Source organism: Phalacrocorax aristotelis, chromosome 6 (assembly GCF_949628215.1).
Source record: "Phalacrocorax aristotelis chromosome 6, bGulAri2.1, whole genome shotgun sequence".
Lineage (NCBI taxonomy): Eukaryota > Metazoa > Chordata > Aves > Suliformes > Phalacrocoracidae > Phalacrocorax > Phalacrocorax aristotelis.
The window spans coordinates 17,043,921-17,068,939 of record NC_134281.1 but is presented as its reverse complement, the minus strand read 5'-3'; the positions used below and the strand labels follow the sequence as shown (position 1 = coordinate 17,068,939).

Here is a 25,019-nt window from a genome sequence, read left to right as displayed (position 1 = left end):
TGGATTCTTCCTTCAGTAAGTTATTCCTTATCTTTTACAGCTTCCCTAGCAAAGCAGTTCCTCTGCCAGTCATGGGTGAAGCCGAGTGGAGACCGAGAGAGGGGCAGCCAGTTCAACAGTGCACTGCATACTCTGATCTGGTAAGGCTCAAGCCATTGTCTCAAGCGTGCCAAGACGACTCTTTTTCCAATAATCACTCTTGATGCAGAGGAATGATCCTGCTCAATCATAACCCTCATACTTACACAGTTTGGCCTTAATCTACAGCACTGAAAGACAGTGAGTGATAAGAAGAATCCTGTTAGCCATTGGGCATAGAAGTATGGTTAGACCTCGTGTTTGCTAGACTGTAGCTTGCCAGAATACACCAAGACTTCTATACATGTGTGCGTGCATACATGCACCTAAAAGTGTGGATCTGGATCAAAGCATCTGCTTTTATTTTCACTAAACTGAAAGCAAATCAGCTCTCACTAAAGTCAAGGAAAGCAGGACTGAGTATTAGGTGAAATGCAATTGCAGAATCACAGCATGGTTGAGGTTGGAAGGGACCTTTGGAGGTTACCTTGTTCCAACCCCCCTGTTCCAGCATAGTGACCTTCAGCAGGCTGCCCAGGACCATGCTGGGCACAACCCTCTCAGCTTGGCTGTTCAGCCAGTTTTCAGTCCACCTGTCTGCTCATCGAGCCCATACTTCAACAGCTGCTCTATGAGGATCTTCCAGGAAATAGTGTTGAAAGCATTACAAGTCAAGCTAGACAATATCCACTACCCTCCCCTCATCTACAAACCAGTCATTTCATCAAAGGTTACCAGGCTGGTCAGACATGACTTCCCCTTGGTGAATCCACGCTGTCCGCTCCCAATCACCTTCTCATTCTTCAGGTGCCTGGAAGTGGTTTCCAGGATAGTTGTTCCACCACCTTCCCAAGGATCAAGGTGTGGCTGACTGGCCTGTAGTTCCCTGGGTCCTTCCTCCTGGCCTTCTTGAAGATAGGAGAGACGTTTGCTTTCCTCCAGCCTTCAGGCACCTCTCCCAGTCACCGTGATCATTCAAAGATAATTGAGCAGTAGCCTCACAATGACATCAGCCACTTCCCTCAGCACTCTGGGCCTATGGACTTGTGTATGTCTAGTTTGCTTAGCTATTTCCTAATCTGACCCTCTTCCACAAAGTCTTCCTTGCTCCATCCTTAACCCCGCTCTGAGGCATGGCATTTCTTGAGGCCATTTTTGCTAGTGAAGGCTGAGGTGATGAAGGCATTCAGTCCCTTAACATGTATCTCAGCCTTTTCCATGCCCTGTGTCATCAGGCCCCTGCCCCATTCAGTGGTGGACCCACATTTTCCCTAGTCTTCCGTTTGCAACTTATGTACTTAGAGCAGCCTTTACTGCCCTTGGCACCCCTTGCCACATTCAACAGATTCAACCCCAGGAGGGCTTTGGCTTTCCTAACCACATCTCTGCATGCCTGGACAGTGTCTCTATCTTCCTTTCAGGTTACCTGTCTCTGCTGGACCTTCTGTATACTCCCTTTTTGTGTTTGAGTTTTGTCAGGAGCTCCTTGTTCATCCATGCAGGCTTCCTGGCATTTTTGTTTGACTTTCTGCTCTTTGGGATGCACTGTTCTTGAGCTTCGAGAAAGTGATACTTGAATTCCAACCAGCTTTCTTGGACCCTTTCTTCCCTCTTGGCCCCTGTCGCATAGCAAGAAGATCCATGAAGAAGCCAAAGTCTGACCTCCTTAAGTCCAGGGTTATGATCTTGCTGTTTGCCCTGCTCTCTCCTCTCAGGATCCTGAACTCCACTGTCTCATCGTCCCTGCAGCCAAGGCTGCCTTCGACCTTCCCATCGCCAAAGAGCCTTTCCTTGTTTTTAAGTGTGAGGTCCAGCAAAGCATCTCTCCTCATCAGCTCCTCTGTCACTTGTGTCAGGAAGTTGTTATCGATGCTCTCCAGGAACCTCCTGGATTGCTTATGGCCTGCTGTGTTGTCCTTCCAGCAGGCATCATGATGGTTAGTGTCCCATGAGGACCAGGGCTTGCAGACATGTCTAGTTGTCTGTAGAAGGCTTCATTTACTTGTTGTTCCTGATCCAGGTGGCCTATAGCAGACACCCACCACAATGTCACCCATTTTGGCTGGCTCTTTCATCCTTACCTGTAAGGCCTCATTTGGCTCATCACCCAACCTCAGGCAGAGCTCCAGGCATTCCAGCCATTCTCTTACATAAAGAGCAACTTGATCTCCTCTTCCTGGTCTGTCCTTCCTAAATACAAGAATAAGGAAATATTAAATCAAGGTTTTTTTCAGATCATGGTAGTTTTTAATAACATTACTGTGATAGTTCTAAGTATTGCTTTGGATTTCCTACATATGATTGCCTTTGGCATGAGAATGAGCTTGACAATTTTAGGCCACGTTGCAGGCAGGGCAGTGATCAGGAATGTGCTGTGTTACTCTGCATAATATTTTCTGATTAACTAAGCTGGGTTTCGATTTAGTGTCTACCTGGAGCACACAGATGACATCTTGAAAGCTATAGAAGAAATCTCCAGTGTTGGTGTTCCTGAATTGATCAAATCTGCCAAAGATGGATGTTCTTCTACTTATCCTACACTAAGCAGGTAATTATATCAATAGAGTCTTTCAATTTCATGAGATCCACAATCGCAATTTCTCCTTTTTAATATTTAATTTTCTTATTTTGCTGTCTATTATGGTTTTATGTTAGTACTGCTGTGCACTACTCTGGGCATTTGTAAACATTCTTTGGGCAGTACGCAACAAGTTAGTACATGGTTAGCTTTATGTCAAGGTGGATTGGCCTTGTGCATTAACACAACATTGAGATTATTATTTGCGAGCCACTTCAGTTGGAGAATGAACTACTGTCTGTTGTCAGGTATGTCATAGAATCATAGAATGGTTTAGGTTGGAAGGGACCTTTAGAGGTCATCTAGTCCAACCCCCCTGCAGTGAGCAGGGACATCTTCAACTACATCAGGTTGCTCAGAGCCCCGTCCAACCTGACCTTGGATGTTTCCAGGGACGGGGCATCCACAGCCTCTGTGGGCAACCTGTTCCAGTGTTTCACCACCCTCATAGTAAAAAATTTTTTCCTTATATCCAGTCTAAATCTACCCTCCTTTAGTTTAAAACCATTACCCCTTGTCCTGTCACAACAGGCCATGCTAAAGAGGGTGCTCCTATCCTTCCTATAGTCCCCCTTTAAGTACTGGAAGGCCACAGTGTCACCTCTTTCTGTGCTACTGCGGTGGTATAAAGCACTCCAAAAGTCAGCCTCAGAGACCTGGGGTGGCTGTAGGCAATCCTGGGACTGGTATGCAGTGTGAAAAAGCACACTCAGGGTGTTTCTGCTCCTAGCATGGGAATTTGGAATCATGGATTCAGGGTGTTTCTGCTCCTACCACAGGAATCTGGAAGCACAGTTTATGCAGGGATGGTCAAAGTTCCTGCACTTTGGAACTACCAAAATCATCTTATACTGAGAGCTTCAAACCTTTCACTGTGCACTCCCAGAGCTACAAAGAGGAGGGTGGTGTCTACATATGGCTCGAACTGGGGAAGTAGTCGTGACTTCCCAGGATTCTCCATCTGTCTGGGTGATGGGGCTGGGCTAGACATGCTGATGAGTCCTAGGGTCAATCTCCTGTGATTTCCTATGAGAAGGATGCCTAGTTGGGTAACCTTCATGTTTTCTACATTGCTGGACAAGAAGCCCATCCAGATGCTCAGAGCTGGAGTTTTGCTCTCACTTTCTCCACAGGCAGACATTCCCGGTTTTCTTCAGAGTAATGATGGCTCAGCTAGAGAGTTCAGTGAAAAACATCCCAGCTGGGAAACCATCAGACTCAAGTGAGGTAGGAAAATAAATGCACTGGACTCTCTGAGGGGAAGAAGACATAAGTTAAACTGTACACTACAATAAAGATATATAAATTGGAAAGGGATCTACTTCTGAAGTTTGTCTAGGAAATGCAGTCCGACAGCTTAATTCATCAGCCAAAACTTATATACAGGGTAACATATAAGTAGCATCCTTTTTTTCTTGTTTGTGCCATGTCAAAAATCCAGTAAATCCAGCAGAAGCTATAGCCAGAAAACAGGTAGTAATCAGCAAAATACTAAGCTGTGCAGTTGGTCTGCACACCTGTGCGGGAGCACAAAATTATTTTGCAAGCAAGAGGTGCTCTGAGAGCAAGGTCTTGTGTTAACTCTTGACATTTTAAGCCATACGGGCACTGATCAGGCTGGAATTGCCATTAAGTGGTTTTGCTGTGATAAATCTGCTTGTGGTGAAGCTTTGTTCCTCTGTCTTCAACAACAACAATGCTTTGGGTACAGCAAATACTGAGAGAGCATCCAGCAAGGTGAGAGGAAATACACCATCTTGGGTTATTGTTCCCTTGCATCCTGTTAGGTGCAACTGGAGAAGCTGCTGCGGTGGAACATTGCTGTGCGGAATTTCCATATCCTTGTTAACTTGGTCAAGGTGAGGTTCTGGTTGTTTTTCTGGCTTTCCCTTCAGATTCCCAGCAAAGCCCAGTGTACGCACGTTCATAAGCACAAGGGAAAAATATGAAGTATAACTGACTAGTGAAACAACCTGGAGGTGGTAAGTAAAGCCAGTTATAATCTGTGTGGAGGGGTTTCCATTTAGCTTTCACATCAATACTGCTTAAGTCTTAGAGCCTGCACATTTTACTACCATAGCTCTCACACAAATAAGTCTTGACAAAGACAGGAATGTAAGGAAGTGCAGAAACAGGACAACACCCTAATTCCCTAGTACAGTGTTTTGTGTCTGACGGAGTCCGCTGCCAGCTCTGGAAGAGGTAGATGGGAGAAGCCCTTCAGGTAGATCTGGAATAACATCTGACAGAAGGAAGCATCCTGCTGATGTACTCAGCTGAAGGCAGGCTAATACTCTGAACAGGAGGCTTGGATTCCTGTCTGTGACCTGCATTCAGTGCTTATCTGATAGCTCTCAGCTTCACTTACTGATCTTCCTTTGAATCCTGCTGACAACTCCTGTTGTGATGAACTTTAGAGGCCAGCCCCACTGGATTAAATATTCCCTTCCACCAGTTTTGGAGTTGGTACGTTCAGCGTCACTGCGTGTGATGATGCTTTGGGCAGAAGGCAATAGGTACAGCTGCACTTTTCTCCTCGCTTAGGTTGATCATTTCTATTTGCTTTTATCATATCTGAAGTGATGATTGGCACGTCCAGCTTTTTCAATTTCAGCTTATGAGCTCTGGTGAATTGAGCTGGATTCTTCTACACAGCAGCATTCACTGGAGCCCCACCTGCGCTCCAGATGCCTTTTGAGAGCATAAAGGTAGATCTGGACCAGCTGGTTCCGTTTTGTAATCCATAGCAGCACCAGGGTACCTTTGCAGCTCTCACTCACATCTGTGTGCTATGCCAGTTAAAACCTTCACTAATTAGTACTATGCAAATGTATACCAGAAAAAAAGCCTTCAAGAGAGTTGAGACCATCTATTCCATTTCTTTGTTTGCTGTTGGACCACAGCTGTGTGTGACCTGCGCAGTGACACCTGGTGCCTTGCTAGCTGGCACTGTTAATGTAATAGCTTCGTTATTTCCTCCAAAGTACATTATTTTGCACATCTCAGTTTTGCTTCATTTTGCCCATCAGATGGATTTGGGTCTCTTGGGTCCCAGACTGTTAAGAACTTCAGGCTCCTTGAGATAATTTTGTACCATCTGCAATAGATGCACCTTAGATGACCAAATACCCATCCTGCCAAGTACTTCCGCCTGGCAGCCATTACATTTCACATGCTTATATTGTGTTCCCTGTTGAAAACTGGGAATGGATGTTGCCTTAGAAGAGGTTTCACACTTTAATGAAGGGTATGTAATGAAGGGCTATTTTTTTAATTGGGCTGCTATGCTTACATTGTTTCCTGTAGACTCGTGAACTGATCTGGCTCTCTTTTCCTCTCACCCATGTAGGTATTTGACAGCAGGCCTGTACTCAGCATCTGCCTGAAGGTAAGAGTTCAAAATAACTGAAGAGAGCAGTTTAAGTACCAGCCTTCTTGAATCATTGCCTCCAGTGGAATAGAGTGGTTACCGAATTCTCTGGAAGAAGTAGATACTGTTTCTTGTACCTTTAACTGTCTTCCACTAATCCTCATTGTATGGCTTGACCACAATGAACATACTGCAATTAGCGTTGCTGACTTTAGACCCTTTCCCATGGTACTCCAAATGAGAGGAGACATCACAGTGCACAGGTCTCCCTTGGAGCCCAGAAATATCATGTGTCCTTCTGCCATTCTCCCTTTTCTGGCTATAGGACTCATATATATGTATAGTGATTCTAACATTTTGTGTTTAGTTCAGTTTTATTCCCAATTTGCTAATGGATAAAACCAGGGATGTGTACAATGATGAGACCATGTCCTTCTAGCCCCTCTTTGCAGTGATTAAAGTGGGACCCTTTACTGATACTGTATATTCCAGTACAGCACATGAATATAGTCTTTTACTAAGCGCGAGCAGTCTCTGGGGTAGCTTGAAAGAATGTATCATTATCTTATCTGACTTTGTGATGGTTCTTTTAAAAGGAATTTAAATTTTCCTTCTGATATATTTATCATTCTTTTATAGTATGGCCGTCTCTTTGTAGAAGCGTTTCTGAAGCTTGCCATGCCTCTCCTGGACTACAGCTTTAAAAAGCACAGGGTAAGTCTTTTGGAGACACAACTGTCTGGAACCAGCTGGGACGCATGAATGATGCATGTTGGCATGACACTTGTGACACTTCATGACAAACACGTCTAATGTCTCCAGCTGTGCTCTGCCCTGTTTACTTGCCTGTCCAGTGCACTCTCAGCAAACAGATCACTGTTTTCCAACTTGCCATCACTCTTCTGGGGGGGTGGCTTCACTGTTAGCAAAGGAAGCCCTTTCAACCTCCATCTCCTTCAAAAATTATTACCACAGAGGTGTCACTCACAGCATAGGAAGCTCACATGAGCAGTCAGGTTGGTGAGAGCTTGCGGTCCAGATGGACAGTGACATCAGTGTCTTTGCAGTAATTCTTGGAGCTCTGAGCAGAACAACATGCATGAGTGCAGATGGACAGGCCAACCTTGCTGCACTACAGGACAAGCAAGAACAGTTCACTTATTCCCCTGCTTTGCTGCAAGGCAATCCAGCTTTGCCACTGAGACTCACTCTTTGGCTTAGTCTTCACAACTTGTCTCTTGAATAGGTAATTCCTTTCTATTCCAAATGTAAGATATGTTCTCATGGATGTTTGAGGGAATGAGGTTATCTAAACAGGTATCTAGTTGTTGCCACTGGACAATAGAAAGTGCCACATAATTTGCTCAACATAGAGGATTGATATCCAGAGTTCCTGCTGCATGCATTTCAAATACCACAATCTAGCTGTATGTTTTATACTTTTCCTCTGGTTCCCCTATTTCAGAAGGTTGTACACAAGGCAAGATGTGACGTTGTCTTGATTTTTAATTGCCCCACTTACACTGATACGCGTTCATTCCAAACTCTGATTCAAAATCAGTTTCTGTTCAAAGTGCTTGGCCTTATGACATGTGGTTGTACTTTTATTACCAATTACTTGACTTAGATGCACAGTGCAAGTCTCCTATGGCTTAATCCTGTTCATCTGATGTTTCCTGCATATGTGCATCATATCTCTATCCCATAACCCTTTGAAAGGATTGCTAGGACTAATATTGTTTCACCATTCTTGTTTCTTTTCTGGAGAAATCCTTTTAGAATGATTTGCTGGTCTACTTATTTATTGCAGGATGATGTGCAGAGTTTGCTGAAAACCTTGCAGCTGAGTACCAGACAACTTCACCACATGTGTGGCCATTCCAAGGTAAGATAAGTTCTAACTGCAGCACAAACTCCTGTCCTAAGAATTATTTATTTCCCTTCCACTGCTTTTCCAGGACATAGGCAGGTTCTGCTTTTAGGCTTCCAGCAGTGTTTGTACAATCAAAAACTCTGAGAGGAGGAGAAAAAGCCTTAGTTAATGGCCCAAAAGTTGAAGTGTTTGATCTGGAAGTGCCTGACTTGGATGTCAGATCAGGTTAGCATATTCTTTTTTTAGGACAGAAGTTCTTGACATCTTTGGTTGTTGGCATCTGTGAGAGGGTGTTTCTGAGGACTCAAGCTAAGATCTTAGAGACCTTGCGTAAAGTGTAGATGCCAGATTGATAATGTGGGAGAGAAGCTCTGGAAAAGATCAACAGCCTTGTGAGTCAGAATAATCAGCAACAGGAGGTGGACAAGGGGAAAACCTTACTCCAAGTCCTCTTGAGGTGCCTTTTTGGCATTGTCACGTTGATACTAGGGAAGAGGGCAAAGGGAGGGGAAGAAGGTGGTAACGCACAACCAGTCTGCCCATCTCTCTGTAGGAGTCTTGGGCAGGAAGGAAGAAGAGGGTTAGTGCCCTGCTTAGAGTGTGGAGAGCTAGTGCTTGTCGCAAGAGAGAATCATGTGGGAGAAGGCAGTTAGAAAGAACTTCGTGTGTGCTGCTTTGTTCCTGTTTAGACTCCTAAGAGGTTCAAGAACACATGTCTGAAAAGGGAGCTTTGACAAAGTAGTTGAAGGGAGAAAGCCAGCTATTAGCACATTGCTCCCCAAGCTAGACTTGTTACCGATTTTGTCCAGAGCTGGCATCAGGAGCATAGAAGTCTAGCTGGACAACAGAACATGCCATTGCAGCTGTCAGTGTAGGGGAGAACTGGAAGCTGGCACAAACCCTGGAGATGCTAAAAAGTCCTTCTCATGTTTAAAAGTGAAATCCTTATGCCTGCTATACAGTCACAGGATAACATCATTGCAGCTTGCAATGTTGGTCTTTGCACTTGACTAACATTTTCAAGTGCTGTGTCCCATGGTCCCTGTTAGCATTAAAACTGCAATTAGTGGACACCTGTGTTTTACCACTGCTCTTGTATCTGTTGCAATCTGATGAGGTCTCTGTGCCAAATAATTTTTGCAAGAGTGAGAAGGCAGCAGCTGAATGTAGGCAAATAAATGTATGCGATGAATGTTCCATACCTGTTTGAAGAGTTGACACTAACATTTGTTAAACCAGTCTTGATTCCACTTACATACAAAACTAGAAAACTAGGTGCTCACTGACATACCATGCAGTGTTACCTAAGGTTTGCCACTCTCTCTCAATGAGTGTCTTTACAGAGCATCACACAGCAGACAGTAGCAATCAGCTTTGCCTATCATTTCTTAAGTATTTGTCATTTGCCCTTTCACACCAAGCCTCTCTTCTGTTTGCATATCTAATGCTGGACATAAAGAGAGTTTCTGGAGACACATTTTTGCAAATGCCATGGTACTTTGTTGAGCCTCCAAACTGCCTGCAGGCAGTTGGGCAGGTTCCAAGACCCAGAGAGCACTGTGATTGTTGACTGTATCCTTAGTGAATTTTTCCCTGATTTGTTTCTGATTAGTGCTGATGATTGCTAGGTCCTGCCTGTTACACAGGCTAGAGAACAGCTTGCTGTTGATATTCAGTTACCCGTTCCCTGCCTGCAGAACACAAAGCAAAGCAGTGCCCCTCTTCCCAGGCATGTTGAACTCTTCCAAGAAATGAAGCTGATCTGATTTCAGAGTAGGCAATGAGAGCATCCTAATGCAAGATGGTTACAAAGTATTCTCATGAAAGAGGAAAATACTTATGCACAAGATAATTGTTTATGGCTCTTGGCATGTTTTCTGGTTTAGCAATGCCTCTACTCTGTACTGCACGTCAAGCCTAGCAGGAAGAGGTGCTCACTCGGAGCTAAATCGCACACAATACCTGGCATAGCTGCCCTTCCTCAGCTGGTTTTTGCTTACAGCAACTCCATCTGTTCCCTCCTCTCCTAGTTTTCCAAAAGCCAGTGCTTCTTTGGTCTTGCCAAGCTGGCTTTGGACTTTATAGCGCACACACATTCCATGTAGGTAGTGTAAAGGAATTGCATGAGACACTGAGCAAGAAAAGATTGTAATTGCAGTGGCTTATTCAACACCTTCCCCTGTGCTTGGGATTCAGCAATTTCCTGACATGAAACTCCCTGCAGCATTAGTTTGCAGCTTGTGGCAGTCAGCAGGCAGCTATCTCCCTTCCTAGGTAGGTAGTTTTGGAGTCCAGCCACTTGTAGCATTGCTTTTTGCTTTGGGCTGGGATGGTGCAATGTCCATTACTGACCTCCGTAGATAACTGCTATTTCACCAGCAACAGTTTGTCCATGAGTCAGACTTACCCAAACGTTATCAGTTGCACACACCACCAGCAGTAATGCAGCTTCCAGACATTCATCTGCAGGCTGTGGCTGCCGTGAACAAGATGGCAGCTGTGTGAGATGTGTGTGTGAAGAGCTGTGTGTTGTTCTGGGAGAACAGAGCAAGTGACACCAGTCCATTACTGAGATGATGGAACAAAGGAAAATCAGATTCTCAACATAATTTCCCAAGGGTCAGCAGAATTCATCTGACTTCTGTAGAGTAGCTACTAGCCTTTCTGTAAAGTTTGTGAGAAAAGCTGAGTCTCCTATTTTTATCCAGAGTGGATAAGGCTGTTTGGATTGTTGCAAAGGATAATTTTGCTGCCTTAGACAAAATGCTTATCTGAGTTTTAGTTTTTAACAAAAGCTATAAAAGAATTTGGCCAAGAAATGGCAAGCTTTGTGGGAATGATGTCACATCCCTCCAACCTGGTAACGTACAGCTTTTAAAATAGCCAGAATACTTAGGCGAGAATCAATCGTAGTCATGTTTTGCTGTTTCATGTTTAGATTCGCCAAGATCTTGGACTGACCAACCATGTGCCTTTGTTGAAGAAGTCACTGGAACAATTTGTATACCGAGTGAAGGCAATGCTGGCGTTCAACCACTGCCAGGAGGCATTCTGGGTGGGCATCCTTAAAAATCGGGATCTTCAGGTGAGAATCGCTATCCTGCCTGGGGCGATTAAAGCCTGGGAAGGGACAATGCTTGTCTTGCCCAGAAAACTGTACCTCTGCCCTTGTGTGTGGGTAGAGCTAAAAGGCCAAATTCAGCATGACCGTATTACAGTCATGTCTAGTGCAGCAGAAAGAAGCATTTTATTTCAAGGTTAAGGGCCTGCATCTCTGGGGGCTTCCTTGCAGCGAGTCCATCACACCCAAGTGGTCGGTTTTTACTGTTTGTAATAGATGGGTGGGGGGGATCCTTCCTCCACTTGGCAGCAAGAACTACCTGCAAAGAAGGGAAGAGGTAAAGGTGACTTGAACAGGTCTTCACGCGCCTGCTTTCATGTGGCTTTAATGGAAGCAAATTCTGGCCATTTTTCTCATCTTTCATGACAGAAGCAGGGCAGTCGAAACAAAACCTGCTTTTTACTGAAAACCCATTTATTTAAGATGGTAACAAAATGCCGCTTTCTTCCGTTCCATCCTGGCAGGCCTTGGCTGCTTCACTCAGCACAGGCCTCTCTGCATTCAATTTAGGGAGAAGAAATTTTGTCTCAAGCCTCTGAAGGGAGGGACTCCGATGAGGAGGACTCCGCGGAAAGCCCCGCTGAGGTACTTCTCCACAGGCGATGCAGCTCCCAGTGTCTTGGCTGAAGCTGTGGTTGTAATGCAAACAAGGCGGGGGGGGGGGGGGAGTACGGGACACGACGTGACAGAACACAGCTGCGCCTCTGATGGTGTGTCGTGTGTGTGTGTCCCCTCCCCCGCAGGAGCCCAGCGGGAGCGGCACGGAGGCCAGCGACGAAGACGGGGCGGCCGGGCCGGGCGCCCCGTCTCCGACGGGACCCTGAGAGACCTGGTGGCGGCGGGGACGCGCAGGCGCGGGGGGAGGGGGGAAGGGGGCGCGGCCCGCGCAGCCGCATTACGCGGCGGGGCGGTGGCGGGGCGGCCATGTCGGTGCAGGAGGACCCGGTGCAGCGGGAGATTCACCAGGACTGGGCCAACCGGGAGTACATCGAGGTGATCACCAGCTCCATCAAGAAGATTGCGGACTTCCTCAACTCCTTCGGTGAGGGCGGCGGCGGCGACGGGGCGGGGTGGGGTGGCAGCGGGCCGGGACGCACGCCCGCGGTCTCTTACTGCCGCGTTCCCGCAGACATGTCGTGCCGGTCCCGGCTGGCCACCCTGAACGAGAAGCTGACGGCGCTGGAGCGGAGGATCGAGTACATCGAGGCGCGGGTGAGCGGCGGGGCGGGGGACTCCGGTCGGGGCCGGGGCCGGGGCTGTTCCGGGCTGAGGCGTTTCCTCTTCCCGGCAGGTCACCAAGGGCGAGACGCTGACCTAGGCCTGGGGCGGCCCCGGGCTCCCCCCGACCCCCGCCGGAGCACCACGGCCCCACAGCCTGCTCGGGGCCCGCCGCCGCCGCCGCCACCGCCACCGCCACCTCTGCTTGTGTTGCCAATAAACAGCTGTGCTCCTGCCCTGCCTGCTCTCTGCCTGCCTGCCTGGGGCCGGGCCGCCGGGTGCCCACCTCCCTGACACCGTCTTGGATGTCCAGAGCCTGCCATTCCACCTGCTGGGTCCAGGCCCACCTTCCTCCCCTTGCATGGGGGCGCGACGGGAGGGGACACGCTCGGGGGGGCTGCAGGCCTGACTGCTGTCAGTTCTGGGAGGCACCTGACCAATGTGGCTCAACCTTTGAGGTGCTTTGTGTTCCTGCTGGGGTCACAGTGGAAAAATCTGGTGATTCTGATGGTTTGGAGGGTGTCTCAACCTCTCCGTGTGCACGCTGTCAGGGCTAGGTGGGGGGCGGTAGGCTCACCTGTCATGGTGCACATGCCACAGGAGAGTGCCCTTTGCTGGCATCTAAGAAGAGGTGTTTACCCTCCTCTCTAGGGACATAGGTGACAAGGAGGAGGAAATCTCTTCCCACCACCCCTCTATTTATTTCAGTTTTTCAGTGGATGCCTAGAGCTGCAGACTCATTGTTCATATTTAGCATTCGTTGGGGAGTCCATGGAGTTGGTGTCAGTAAAAGTCTTCCTGTTTCCCAGCAGGCTTTAAATGTCTTGGTATGTTATTCTCCAGCTGGAAGCTATCTTTTTCATTATGGCAATGTGATGTCTGCAGTGTTTACTGGGCACCTGGGTAACTTAATGTTCTTTATATTTTTGAGCTCAGCAGGTCTGATATCAGCTCACCAAGATCACAGTTTTGTTCTCCCTAGGAAGCTCTGTGTTTCCATTCATTGAATAAGTGCTCTTCCAGCCTTTTCCTCAGCTCATCTAGCCAGTTAAGCTTTACTTTCAGGTTGGGCTGTGCATCTGGGAGGCTTGGCCACTTCTGGTGCATAGTCCCTCCATAGCTTACTGTCCAGTGGAGCAGCCACAGATCATTGTGCTTTCGCTCAGCAGCAATAGCAAATGATGAGAGATGGTGCTGTCATACAAGATTGGTAGGTAGAGGGAAAGCAGCTGTCTCTTTCCTAAGAGGCTCTGCGGCCCAAGCACATCAAAAGTGTGCCCATGGCCCATTCACTGCTTCTGGATGTGCTGGAGTGGAGTTGTGAGATCCCCGTGTCCTTGGATGTAGCTCAGTACTTGTCTGGACAAGGCCCTGGACAGCTGGATCTGACTTTGAAGTTAGCCCTGCTTTGAATGTGTGTGTGCGGGGCGGCGGGGGTGGGGAGCTAGAGACCACCAGATGTCCCTGCCTAAAATATCCTAAGATTCTTGACCTGAAGACTGAATGGGAGCCAGAGGGTACCACAGATGTCTCTGGGAGTGGGGCTATACCGGGCTGACATCTTCGCTTGAGATCCACTGCTTGTTTCCCTTCCCAGCTACTGTGTGGTGTGTCTCTCGGATCCTTTACTGGTTTTCTGACAGGCTCCTGTAATGGTTCTCCCTTTTCCCTCTGACCCCAGGGTTTCTCACAGGAGTAGGTGTGTGTGTCACACAAGGAGTCGGTGTGGCCAAAGCAGTTTTGCTGTAGGGATCTGCCCTCCAGAGAGTCCTGCTCCTCCCAGGACACCTGCTCACACAGCTTGAGCACTGTGGGATCGGCCTGTCTGGTTCATCTCCCAGGAGGGGTGCTGGGCAGCTCACTGCAGTACAGGGTGCTGCCCTTTTTCCCTTTCAGGGATACTTGGTAGTTCCCGAGGGCTCTGCAAGACCAGGCTTTCTGGTTTGGGTGCTGCTTATTCCAGTCCATCCCTGGGAGGTAGAGAAGCTGCCTGGTCCTCGGGCAGATACAGCTGCTTCTAGCAGCTGCTGCAGGGTGCAGCCCTGTAGTACATGGAGTTTTGATATACTTGAAGCATTCAGATTGTTTTAAAGGCTGGGGAATTCTGCTTGCCTTTTTTTCTTGTACTGTGTCTTTTTTGGGATATGATGCCCCAGAAACCCACATTAAACTTTTCCTGAGTGGAGCTGTGTATTCTAAATCGGGAAATTGATTTACATGGTGTGGTAGTGGTGCTGTTCTCCCCACCACACATGTAACATACCAGGAGATGACGGTGTGTTCTGTGTCCTCAAAGTGTGCTTTGCTCTTGCCCTGAGAGAGCTAGCTGCTCGGGTGCTCTTGCAGCTCTAGTTATTGGTAGCTGAGACATTTTGGTGGTCTGAGACCTTTTCCCAGAGCCTGTACTGGAAAGCAAGCACTTCTGAAGCCTTCTATGAAGGTGCCAGAACGGAGCGGTTTCATTAGAGCCTGAGCTACATCTGTAGCTTGAGAAAGGTTTGCACCCTCAAGTGGTGAACAGTGGGCTTTTAGTGCTTGCTGCCTGCTGGACAGGCAGCCAGACCTCATGGAGAGATTGGAGCAATCCTGCGGTCCTCAATTGAATTAATGGTTCCAAGGTTAGGGAATGAGTGGTAGTACTGAATGTCAAAATTCTCGGGCAGGAGAAGAGGTGATACTCTCTTGGCATCGCCATTTTTCTAGTGTCAGCAGAAGGAGGAGATAGAGCTTGAATTCAAGCTTTGCATATCCCATAAAGGTTGTAGTGTTTGATCCAAAGAGCATATTTTAAGATGTATAGATTGGACCAGACTTCTCAAATATTCTACCTTTGAGTAAATAACCTTTGGGCTCTGTAGGTACTTACTGCTAGTAAAGCCTTGATTTTAGAAAATGGCTGATAATAATGCAGTGACCCGTGGTGATCTCAAGAGGGGAGCATGTTAGGACACAGCTGAGTTGTTGAGGGAGAGCAGTGCTTTGTCCCTAATAGCTTTGCAAAGCTGGACTTCTCTTTAAAGATCCCAGAAGATAGTGTCTGCTTGCATTTTGGTGCCAAGGCACTGACAGCAGTGGAAGTCGCCCCAGGCAGATGTCTCTGAAAGACGACTGGCCCTGCCTGCCTGTGATTGCCTGCTGATCATGCCAGGTCAGTGAGCTGGGGAAGTCACAGGGGTATGGAAGGTCTCCAGATTCACTGACATTTTTTGTGTACAGTTTCCAAAAAGCTGCTAGCAGTATTGCTCTGAACTCTGCAAAGCGTTGGGACCTGGGACTTGGTCCTAGTGCACATAAAAGCTTTAGGGCAGATACACCATCAGCTTACCTTTCCCCTCACGGTCCCTCTCCGCGTGCAGTCTGATACATCCTGTGCACTTCATATCACAGGTGAGTGAAGCCAGTAGTTGGCGGAACCCTCTTTTGGGGAAGGGGAGGATTCTCATGGGTACATCCTGGAGCAAAACTTTGGGAATAATATCCTGGGGAAACACTGGATAGATCAAACTTGGAGTCCTGCCAAGAGCTCACCTTGACTGACTTGTGTTCACAGGAGATCAGCTTGCTGATCTCAGGTTGCTGACTCTGCTAACTCGCGCATGAAAAGGCTGAGGCCAGAAACATCACACCAAGGGAGCTGCAACAATGGAGAGCACCTCAGTCTTGGGTGGTTGGGCTGCTTGCTTCTTGCAGGCCCTGAAATCCCTTGGCTGTGGATTCCTGTTCTGGAGAACTGTGAGCTCCTTGCTGCCCTTGCGAGAGTGCCTGGAAACAGGGCAGATCTGTGGCCTGTGTCCCAGCCCTTGGATGGAGGCTGCCCAGCGGGACATGCTCCCCTCCCTGAGAGGGCAACTCCCTGAGCTGTGCTGCAGCAGCTCTCCATAAGTGTGCTGAGTGCTGTCTCCACACAGCCTCATCCTGGCTGTGAGGTCACAGAGCCCCACGGTGCTGTGCCAGCCATATGAACCAATGCCTCAGCCTCTGGCCCTGACTACTGTAGCAGTGGCAGCAGGATGGTGCAAGTGTTGGAGGGCCATGGCCCCTGCCTGCCACCTAATCCTTATCCTCTTCCTGGCAGCCCTGCACGCCAGGGCTGCCCAGGCTGCTCTGTGGCGAGCACGGGGAGCAGGTAAACGGGAGATGCTGACACAGCCTTTCACAGGCCAGTGGGCTCTTCTCCCCAGGAAGCATGGATGATGTTTTTTTTCCGTCCAGTGCTTTAGTGTGGGCTTCCTCTGTGTGTGTGAGAGCTCTTGGTAAGAAAGCTCTGAGGGGCTGTATGTTGGTCTATCCACTCCTCGAGGGGTGTTGCACATGGCCTGGGAAGAGTATTTGGAAAGCTGCCAGGAGCCAGCCAAGAGGTCACCAGGCCCCCCTGCAGCTTTGGCAAGCTCTGCCTACATCTGGCTTCCATGTCTTTACCTGACCCCCTTCCAGTGCCTGCAGTTCACGAAGGCAGCAGTGGATCCCAACATGCAATGGAAATGTTTCTCATCTGTGCTTGCTTCTAGATGAGGGTGGTGGTGATGGTTATTCAGCTTCTTAGCTGGGTGTTGGTTGGGAGCCCTTGGGGCATCCTGGAGGTGAGTTCTCAGTGTCCCTTTCCTTGAAGGAATAAACACTGACAATATGGCAAGAGCTTATTCATGTGCCATTTTCCTTAAGATCCTCTGAAAGTCAATGGCTTCCTGAATTCTTGGCCTGTCTTCAACCCTGAGCGCAATCCTAGAGGTAAGTCAGTGGGAGGAAGGAGCATTTACTTTTTAATCTTCTTTCCATGTGACATGCAAGTTGGTCCTTCCGTAGCCAATGCACAGACATGGAAAAGCGCAGAGACATAACAGGTCAGGCTTAGTGATGTGCCCTGGGGCACTTTGCCTTGTGAAGCTGTCTTTGCCCGCCCCTTGGAGCCTGAGCTGCTTCCGGTGCAGGTGCCACGACAGTGGGCTTGTTGGGGTTGAGTTTTTAGAGCTGGTGTGAGCTCCAGGGAGTCCTTTCTCCTGGCAGCTCCGTACATGGTTTGTTTTGTCCCAGCATGGTGGCAGTGCAGGCATGCGGTGACTCTGCACCATGCTCCTGAGTGGAAGGGAGAGATGAGGGCTGTGGAGTGATCCCCTCTCTGAATTGCGTTCCCTGCCATTCCAAGCTGAAGAAGTATCTTGAACTGTGTCACAGGAGCTGTTGTGTCCTGCACTTGTTTGCAGCTGTGCCCATAGGTGAAGGTGACCCAGCTGGGTTCCAGGAGCAAGGCTCCGGGAGATGGTGTGGGTATGTCATGGCTTTTTCCTCCCTTTGAGAGCTGCCAGCTCAAAGCCCAAAGGTCAGCCAGCCAGGCGCCTCCACAGGTGTGAGGATGGAGACCTGCAGGCTTGTGCCCTCTCCCTGTGTGATCCCCTTACCGCTTCCAGCATTCGGTTCTGCTGATGTAAATCACAATAGATGACAGAAGCTTCTCTGGATGATTAGTTAGATATGTGCCTGTAGGGAGGACTTTTCCAGCTCCTCAGCTGGATGCTGCACTACAGCCCAGCTGGCAGTGCAAGGGTGACTAGTCTGTCTTTACTGACCTCACATGCTAAGCACAGGTTTTCCATAATTAATTCATGTGAAATTGAACCAAATACATTCTGCTAAGGCCCTCCAAGAGCAAAGTGTCAAGCTGAAGGAGGAAAAAAGTGCCCAGAGCCATCCAAAGTCTTAAGGCAAATACCTCCTCCAGGAGAAACTGGAGAGAGGACATGGTGGGTTTATTTCACTCTGCCTTAGCTGTGAGGCTTGGCAACTGGAGGTTTTAGATACAAGTCTGGACACGCTGTGGCCTGAGCAGCAGGAAGGGATCAATCAGAGCCTTGCAGCAGTGACACCAGGTTTCACACCTTGCCGGCAGGTGCCAGCAAGCCACAGAGATGATGCAGAGCCTCTGCTGCCAGTTGTGGGTCAAGCCAAGTGCCAGGGGCAGCTGCTGTCCCAGTTTTACCATTACAGCTCAGAGCTGGTTTGTGCTGACATCAGTAGGCAGATTTGAGGGCCTGGTGTGTGCTGCACTTGGGCTCAGCTCACGCACAGCACTGCTTGTCCACTGGGCCGGTTCCAGGTGGGAGCGAGATCCCAAGCAATGCTCTTTGCCCGTTCCTAGTGCTGGTAGTTGTGTGGAGATGCTGATGCAGCTGGCTTTTTGGTTGTGCTCAATTTCCCGTCTGCAGACCAATAGCTGGGATGGGACAAATATGACCATTGCTGGGGCTTATGAGGAAGGGCATGAGGGCCTTGTGGAGGAGCCCTGTGCAGAAGGGCCTTGCTGCAGCTTCTTCCCGCCCTCTTTGAAAGAAGGCATTTAGCATCACCTTACAGTTTGCTAAAAATGTACTACATACAAGGTGAACCAGAAGATCACACGCAATTTCCTGGTGTCCCAGCAGGTCAGGCCTGGCAGCTGTTTGGATTAGCAACAGGGTGCAGCCCTAAAAACCCAGGCACTGTTTTTAAAATTTATCTATGGCTTTGAGAAATTGCCTCCTGAAGATGCCATCTCCCTCCCTGACGGGTAACGGTTCCATCTGATCCAGCTGTCCCTTTTTCTTTCTCAAGAGGCAGACCAAGAGGCTGTGCAGAATGATGTGTTTGCAGGAGGAAGCAGCGGCTTACTGCCAGTCCATCCTGAAGAAACGGAGGCAATGCAAGCCATCAGCACAAGAGGTAATTGCTGTCCCATGGTCAACCAGTGTAATCCACCAGGATTGCTGTATGTCAAGTAGGCTCTTCCCCCAGTGCCCTCTCCTGCACGTCATATCAGCAGCCAAAGCTGAAAGTTTTTTGGGTCTGAGGCTTCTGGACCACATTCTGCAGATGGTGGGAAATGTGACTCCTGCACGAATGTACCTCCCACTGTAGCTGCACCCCAGAGCTTGCCGTGAGTCCCTAGAGGCCCAAGGCACAAAGCGGCATAGAGTGGGATCCCTCCCATGAGCTGAGGTCCAGAGCGGTGCCCTAACTCCCAGATGGGGCATGGGCTTAGAGGGAACCTCCCTGTTCTCCTGTACCCTCTGTGCCTGAGCCATGCTGAGGCTTTACCTATCATCTACTTTTTGGTAGTGCTGTCAAAGCCTGGAGGACACCGCCACGGCAGCATTTATGAATTTTTTCAAATGGACTCAGGTACTGAGCAGCCTCGCTGGGGTCCCTAAGTGGGAGTCACGTCCTGAAACCTGGGAGTGTCTGCAAGCAGTTCCCACGCTGGAGAAAAGGCAGAAAGGGAAAGCAAGGCTCAAGTGCCTCTTGAGAAGGCCTAACAATCTCCTCAGGGTATGGGAGCTGGCCTGGGGGGAGAGTGAGTTGGGGCTGGCACTCCCAGCTGCAGGGATGGCTTTTGTCCGTGTCCCTTGAAGGAGCAGCTAGTCAAGCAGCTGCACTCCCCCTCGTGTTCTCCTGGCCTTCTGAGTCTTGTTCAGTGGGACAATCTGCCCCAAAGGGTGGGAGCATGCCTGCAGGCACCAGCACTGGGGGGAAACAAGAGAATGCCCTGGCTATATCAATGGTGCTGCAGGCATACCAGTGGTGCACAGGACAGACTAATGTCCTGAATTGCTCCCCCAGATGCAGCTGGTGAGAGAACCACAACTGTTTCCAGTCCCCAGAAGACTGCAGGCATTTTCTGGACCCGAGATACACCAAAACACCGCACTGTAGCAACTGTGGTTTCCCTGCTGCTTGCAGTACTGTTGTGCCGTGTCATGCTCTGTTGGCAGAGGAAGTGGAATCAGGGAGTCATTGATTCCCCACACACGCACTGCTTCTCATAGCCACAAAGCATTCCTAGTCAGGCTGCTGTGGAGTGGTGAGTTAGCGTTTGGCCAAAAAAACTGCTCACGTTTCTGCTGCTGTCAGATGCCTCAATTGGCCTCTTAATTCCTGGGCTGCCTTCTTGGGAGCCCGCTCTGACTGGAGCCAGTGTTAGCTCAAACTGACTCTGCCTGGACAAGAGCAGCCCCCAGGAGTGCCAGGCATAGGCAAAGCAAGGTCAGGAGGAGAAAGAGTGAGGGATGAGATTGCGCTAGAAGGTGAGATGTGCACTAGTGTCCACTCCTGACCAGTGAACCTGCCTGAGGGAATCCACCTGCTTGCTGAGGCCGTGAGGTGCAGGTGTCCACATCAGCCAAGGTGTGCTGGCAGCTCAGCCCATGCTGGTGATCCTGGCCACCTCTGGGCCATGCTGTGGAGGAGTCCCTGTGTCCCATCTGCAACTGAGGGCCTCAGCAGCCTCCTTTCTACACAGACATGCCTCTACAGCTTCAGAAGCCAAGCTGGAAACCAGCAGCTGCCCTCGTGCACGGACAGCCTGAGCAGCTGCCCCAGCACCCCTGAGAGCTGGACCTAATGCCAGCAGCCACCGCTCCTGTCTGGAAAACCAGCGTGCCCACACTCCCCATGGCCCCATTGCCCTGCTAGCCCATCCCCAGAAGCCTTGCTGCAGTGGGACCAGCTCAGGGCCCTTCAGCTCCAGCCCCACCAAAACAGCCCTCCTGCCCTCCGAGCCCACTGGCCAGCATAGTGGTTTGGGGTTGTGCTGACAGAACCCTGACCAACAGCTTCGGGGATCAGCCATTTCTCTCCAAATAAATGGGGACAGAGCTGCTGCACAAGTGTCCGGGTGGTACCAACAGCAAACCCTGCAAGGCACAGGCACCAGCACCAGCTCCACGCCCGGGCACAGCCATGGATGCCCGCAATGTTGGCTGGACAGGGCCAGGCATGGGGCTCCTCCAACCAGCGGCAGGGCCCTGAGGGGCTGGGGCAGCCCATGGCCATGGCCAGCAATAGGCAGTGACACCAACCTGGCCAGTGCGTGGTGTGGGAGGCAGTGACAGGAGCCCAAGCTGGGCGGTTGCATGGACTGGTGAGGGAACATTTATTGCAATGGAATCATCTGGCTGCAGGCCTCCTCCAATGGGATACCCAGGAAAAGAGGGAAGGCATCAAGAATGTCTCCAGGGACACAAGCCCGACAAGCAAATATCCTGGAGGCAAAGGAAAGGTCCTCACTAATTAATGGGCTATCACCAACTGGGAGTGCTGCCAAGCATTTCCACATCTGGGTGTTGAGCATCCTGCTAAGATGCTCCCTGAACAAGACTTTTGCTGCCATGGGAGTAACAAAGTGGTGACCACCCGACTGCTTGAACAGCACATTGAAAGCCTGGCTGAAGCATTTGTAAGAGTTCAGCTGTGCTAAGGCTGTGGCCACTGTTCACAGGACAGGGAAGCAAAATACACATTTACAAACTGGCCATTCATTAATACAGATAAGGCAGTTTGTGGGGGTACAACGGTAAGCACATGGCTTTTTAGGCCAAAGGGCAAAGGCAGTTACTATTGCCAACAAGGTGGAGAAGTGTTGAGGGGGAGAGGGTTTTAATGCTTCTCCACAGGAAGCGTGGATGATGGGTTTTCCCTCCAGTGCTTTAGTGTGGGCTTCCTCTGTATGTGTGGGCACTGTCCTGGTAAGAAAGCCCTGTGGGGGCCATATGTTGGTCCATCTGCTCCTTGAGGGGTGTTGCACATGGCCTGGGAAGGGTATTTGGAGAGCTGCCAGGAGCCAGCCAAGAGGTCACCAGGCTCCTCTGCTGCTCACGAAATTGATGCTGTAGATCACAGGGGCACGGGGAGAGCACACAGGGGAATTATCCCATGTTTGCCTTTCTCTTACGTGCCACACTGGGCTTCACCCACAGGCAAGGGATGCTGGGCTAGACTGACCATTGGTTTGATGCAAGCCTTCTGTTGAGAGAGCAGCAGGACTGGAGTCTTTTTTTCTCCCTCATCTGTCAGGGACTCATTGATAACATTCAGGTGACCTAACTTTAGACACCCGAGCTACTTAGCTGGCATGCCTGCACAAACACTGGTAGGCTTTTACTGCAAGACAGTGGTCTCCCCCAAAGACAGATACAAAAAATGATCATAAGGTTTGCACCCTAGGAGGGCCTCAGTAAGCTCAAAGGAGGGCTGAAGCAACCATACTGAATGTAGATATCTGCCTTGTAGGTGTAAAATTGCTGTAATCCTGGACTTTGTATAATTAATTCTTGGCTTCTGTTTCTCTAGGAATTAAAAAGGAAATGCAAATAAAAGGAAATAAATGCATCCACACAGTGCAAGCTCTCGTCAAGACTAAAACACCCGAACAGCCTCCATTGCTTCATTAAGCATGTGGAACAGCACTTCTCTAGTTATGGGATGTCACTGAGACAACAGCTGCCAAATCAGACCTCTAAAGTGTTTCCCCATTTGAAAAGTAGAAGCAGCGGGTTGTCAGTGGGAAGCCTCACAATCCAGGCTGAGCCGACACACAGCGAGGCAGCTGGCTAGTGCCTTGCTGCCTGGTAGTTCAGGTTTCCTTAGCTCCCATCTTTTGTTTGCTAAAGCTCAGCTACCACTATAATATGAAAAGATTTAAAAAATATTCCACACCAGTGCATGCCAGGCATTTCACAGCCAGCCCAGAAGCACTGTGTCAGTACCAGCTCTACATTTAGTGATGACTGCAGGAACTGGATTGGAAGAGCTCAGCTCTCCTCCTCTACCCAACCTACATTATTACCACCCATCTCTCAGCTAGGAGACACTCTTAAGGAGTGGATCACAGTGTCTGGATGCCCATGCCTCTGCGGGAAGGAGGATTACACACTGGCTGTCTTTGAGTGCTGAGCATGCCTTTGAACAGTGTTTAATTAGTCCACTGTTGGGGAAACCAAAGAGATCAACAGGCCATGAATCTGCTTTGCTATAGCAGTTACTCCTTTCCTGTATGATCACACACAAATCCTACCCTGTCTCCTGATCTAGAACCCCAGCCAAACCCCAGGCTCCAAAACCACAGGCCATTTTTATCTTAGAGACTGGTCAGGGAAAGAAATACGTCATATGACCAAGTGGGAGACCCAGGTCCACATTCCCACCTTTCTAAACCTGACTGGTTGGCACTTCAGACAAATGCTTCAAGTATAGGATAAGCAGAATCTCAAACCTAATAGCAACTGCCTTAGTCAGCTGGAGATTGTGGAGGGCTGTCCAGCTGGAGGTGCTGTGACATTCAGATTAGCACTGCCACCTTCACATTTCTGGCCTTTAAGAGAGACTACCATTTAAGCTGCTGTGCTTCTGTGCTAAGAAACTAAGCATATTCCCACAAGAAGCCTGAGCTGTGAAATATTTTTGCTTTTTAGGTCGGTAGTCTGAACTAGCCTTTGGTTCTGCTTTAATCCCACTGTGTAGAGAAAGCCAGAAAAGCCAGAGCTTCGCATTTTATAGCACAGCAGCAAAAAAAACTGATGGCTGGGAAGCGCTTGTTCTGGCAGGCTGCAGCTGCAGCCCCTGCGGCAGGCTGGGACACCCTGTGCCTGCAAAGGCTGGAGGAGCTGAGCATCGGCAGAGCCAAGTAAAACTAAAAAAAAAAATAAAACAACCAAAAAACCTGAAGAGGGATATGGAGGGTAGGGTGGGAGCAAGGCTGCTGGCAAGGGCCTCCGGCACCCTGTCCCCATGGCTAGGCACAAGGCCACACGATGGCAGCCTTTCTGCACAAATGCTTCAGCACACACGGAAGGAGTTCAGCAATCCTGATGGGCTAGTGGCTTTTTCGCTAACTTCTGACCCCAAAAAAGGGTGGATTTTGAAATGTTGATCACTCATAGAGGGAGAAAAGGAATACCTTCTGGGGAGTTGCAGAAACGCGGAGCATTTGTCTTTGACAAACTGGGAGCTGTGTTTGCAAGAGTAGCTACAGCCACCTTCTGGGTGGTGCAAAATATTAAGGATGGTGTCCATATGCCTGTGACACACCTAAGCAATGCTCAGCGCGGGGCAACCGAGCTGCTGGTGGCTCAAGAGCTGCTCCACACGGTTCTAGACCAGCTGTAGCAAAATCTTGTGCTTAATTATTTCAAGGTCTGTTTGTATTTGGCTTGCCAGAAAAGGCACAGGACAGCTGCTTAATGTCTTAACACCCAGCCAAAAAAAAAACCAAAAACTGTGAGAGTCAAGAATCTGCACAGTAGCCTGCTATTAGCAATATTGCCATTGGCAATAAGGAGAAACAAAGAAGAACATTTCCTTGGAGTCTGCCAATAGGGTCTGCAACACATGGACAAGATTTCACCTTGTGCATCTTCGGCCTCTATCGCCACCATCTTAGTAGTGATAAGAAACCAGAGATTTTTGGTGTAAATAATGATGTTTTACTGTAAGAATATAGCTATAGCATCCTGATCTACTTTCTACAACACATCATATTAGAAAGCTTCTAATGAATTTGAAGAAAATAGAATTTTCACTAGAAGTAAAAGTTTAAGGAAACAATAAGGAAAAACAGACATAGAGGTGAGCATAGTGTTCTGCTTGGTTCTTGTTGGTGTTTAGGAGAGGTGCTAAAAGATCTGTATAGAACAAGAAACTCCTGTTTCCAGATAAAAATTAAAGTTAGGCCTAATTCTTAAATTTAACACTCTAGCAAAAATTTTACTGTGTTAGTTTGAAATATTAATATAATTAGTTATTATGGCAAGCAATTCCACAGAAGGGTACAGAATGAGAAAAAATCTCTGGCCTCCAAAAGGTCTCAGTAAAGTACAACATGATCCACTCTTCCATATGATTCTGCAAAAACTTGCATGGTTAAACCTCAGAATTCTTCTCAGCTCAGCCAAAGGCAAGCAGCTGCTTCCTCATGATCTCCCAGCGTAAGACTGTGTTATTAGTTCAGTGATAGCTTGGAAGGTTAGAGTGGGTT

General features: G+C 48.8%; 2 protein-coding genes and 1 long non-coding RNA gene across 8 annotated transcripts in view; all 3 read left to right on the top strand.

Annotated features, from left to right (window-relative positions):
- FANCD2 (FA complementation group D2) overlaps positions 1 to 11,908 on the top strand; it is a 57,523-nt gene extending 45,615 nt beyond the window's left edge. For 4 of the 5 annotated variants that reach the window (XM_075096195.1, XM_075096192.1, XM_075096194.1 and 1 more), the window contains exons 35-44: positions 41 to 140; positions 2,504 to 2,626; positions 3,790 to 3,883; positions 4,444 to 4,515; positions 6,006 to 6,044; positions 6,666 to 6,740; positions 7,837 to 7,911; positions 10,838 to 10,984; positions 11,531 to 11,605; positions 11,764 to 11,907. In XM_075096195.1, coding sequence (XP_074952296.1) covers positions 41 to 140; positions 2,504 to 2,626; positions 3,790 to 3,883; positions 4,444 to 4,515; positions 6,006 to 6,044; positions 6,666 to 6,740; positions 7,837 to 7,911; positions 10,838 to 10,984; positions 11,531 to 11,605; positions 11,764 to 11,844 — 881 coding nt within the window. In that variant the 3' untranslated portion in view covers positions 11,845 to 11,907. Of the gene's footprint in view, positions 1 to 40; positions 141 to 2,503; positions 2,627 to 3,789; positions 3,884 to 4,443; positions 4,516 to 6,005; positions 6,045 to 6,665; positions 6,741 to 7,836; positions 7,912 to 10,837; positions 10,985 to 11,530; positions 11,606 to 11,763 lie in introns of all 5 variants that reach the window. The other variant, XM_075096196.1, reaches the window with a different exon arrangement.
- BRK1 (BRICK1 subunit of SCAR/WAVE actin nucleating complex) lies at positions 11,902 to 12,474 on the top strand. Its single transcript, XM_075096211.1, has 3 exons — positions 11,902 to 12,062; positions 12,150 to 12,232; positions 12,312 to 12,474. Exons 1-3 carry the CDS (start codon positions 11,945 to 11,947, stop codon positions 12,336 to 12,338), a joined length of 228 nt encoding a protein of 75 aa, XP_074952312.1. The 5' UTR covers positions 11,902 to 11,944; the 3' UTR covers positions 12,339 to 12,474.
- Positions 12,475 to 15,457: 2,983 nt separating this feature from the next.
- Positions 15,458 to 22,382, top strand: LOC142058647 (uncharacterized). 2 transcript variants are annotated; one of them, XR_012661058.1, is made up of 5 exons: positions 16,681 to 16,818; positions 16,901 to 16,966; positions 17,411 to 17,503; positions 18,824 to 18,931; positions 19,829 to 22,382. It is a non-coding gene; the product is annotated as an uncharacterized LOC142058647 (long non-coding RNA). The 2 variants fall into 2 exon arrangements; XR_012661059.1 differs by lacking the exon at positions 17,411 to 17,503 and having other exon boundaries at positions 15,458 to 16,818.
- The last annotated feature ends 2,637 nt before the right edge of the window (positions 22,383 to 25,019 follow it).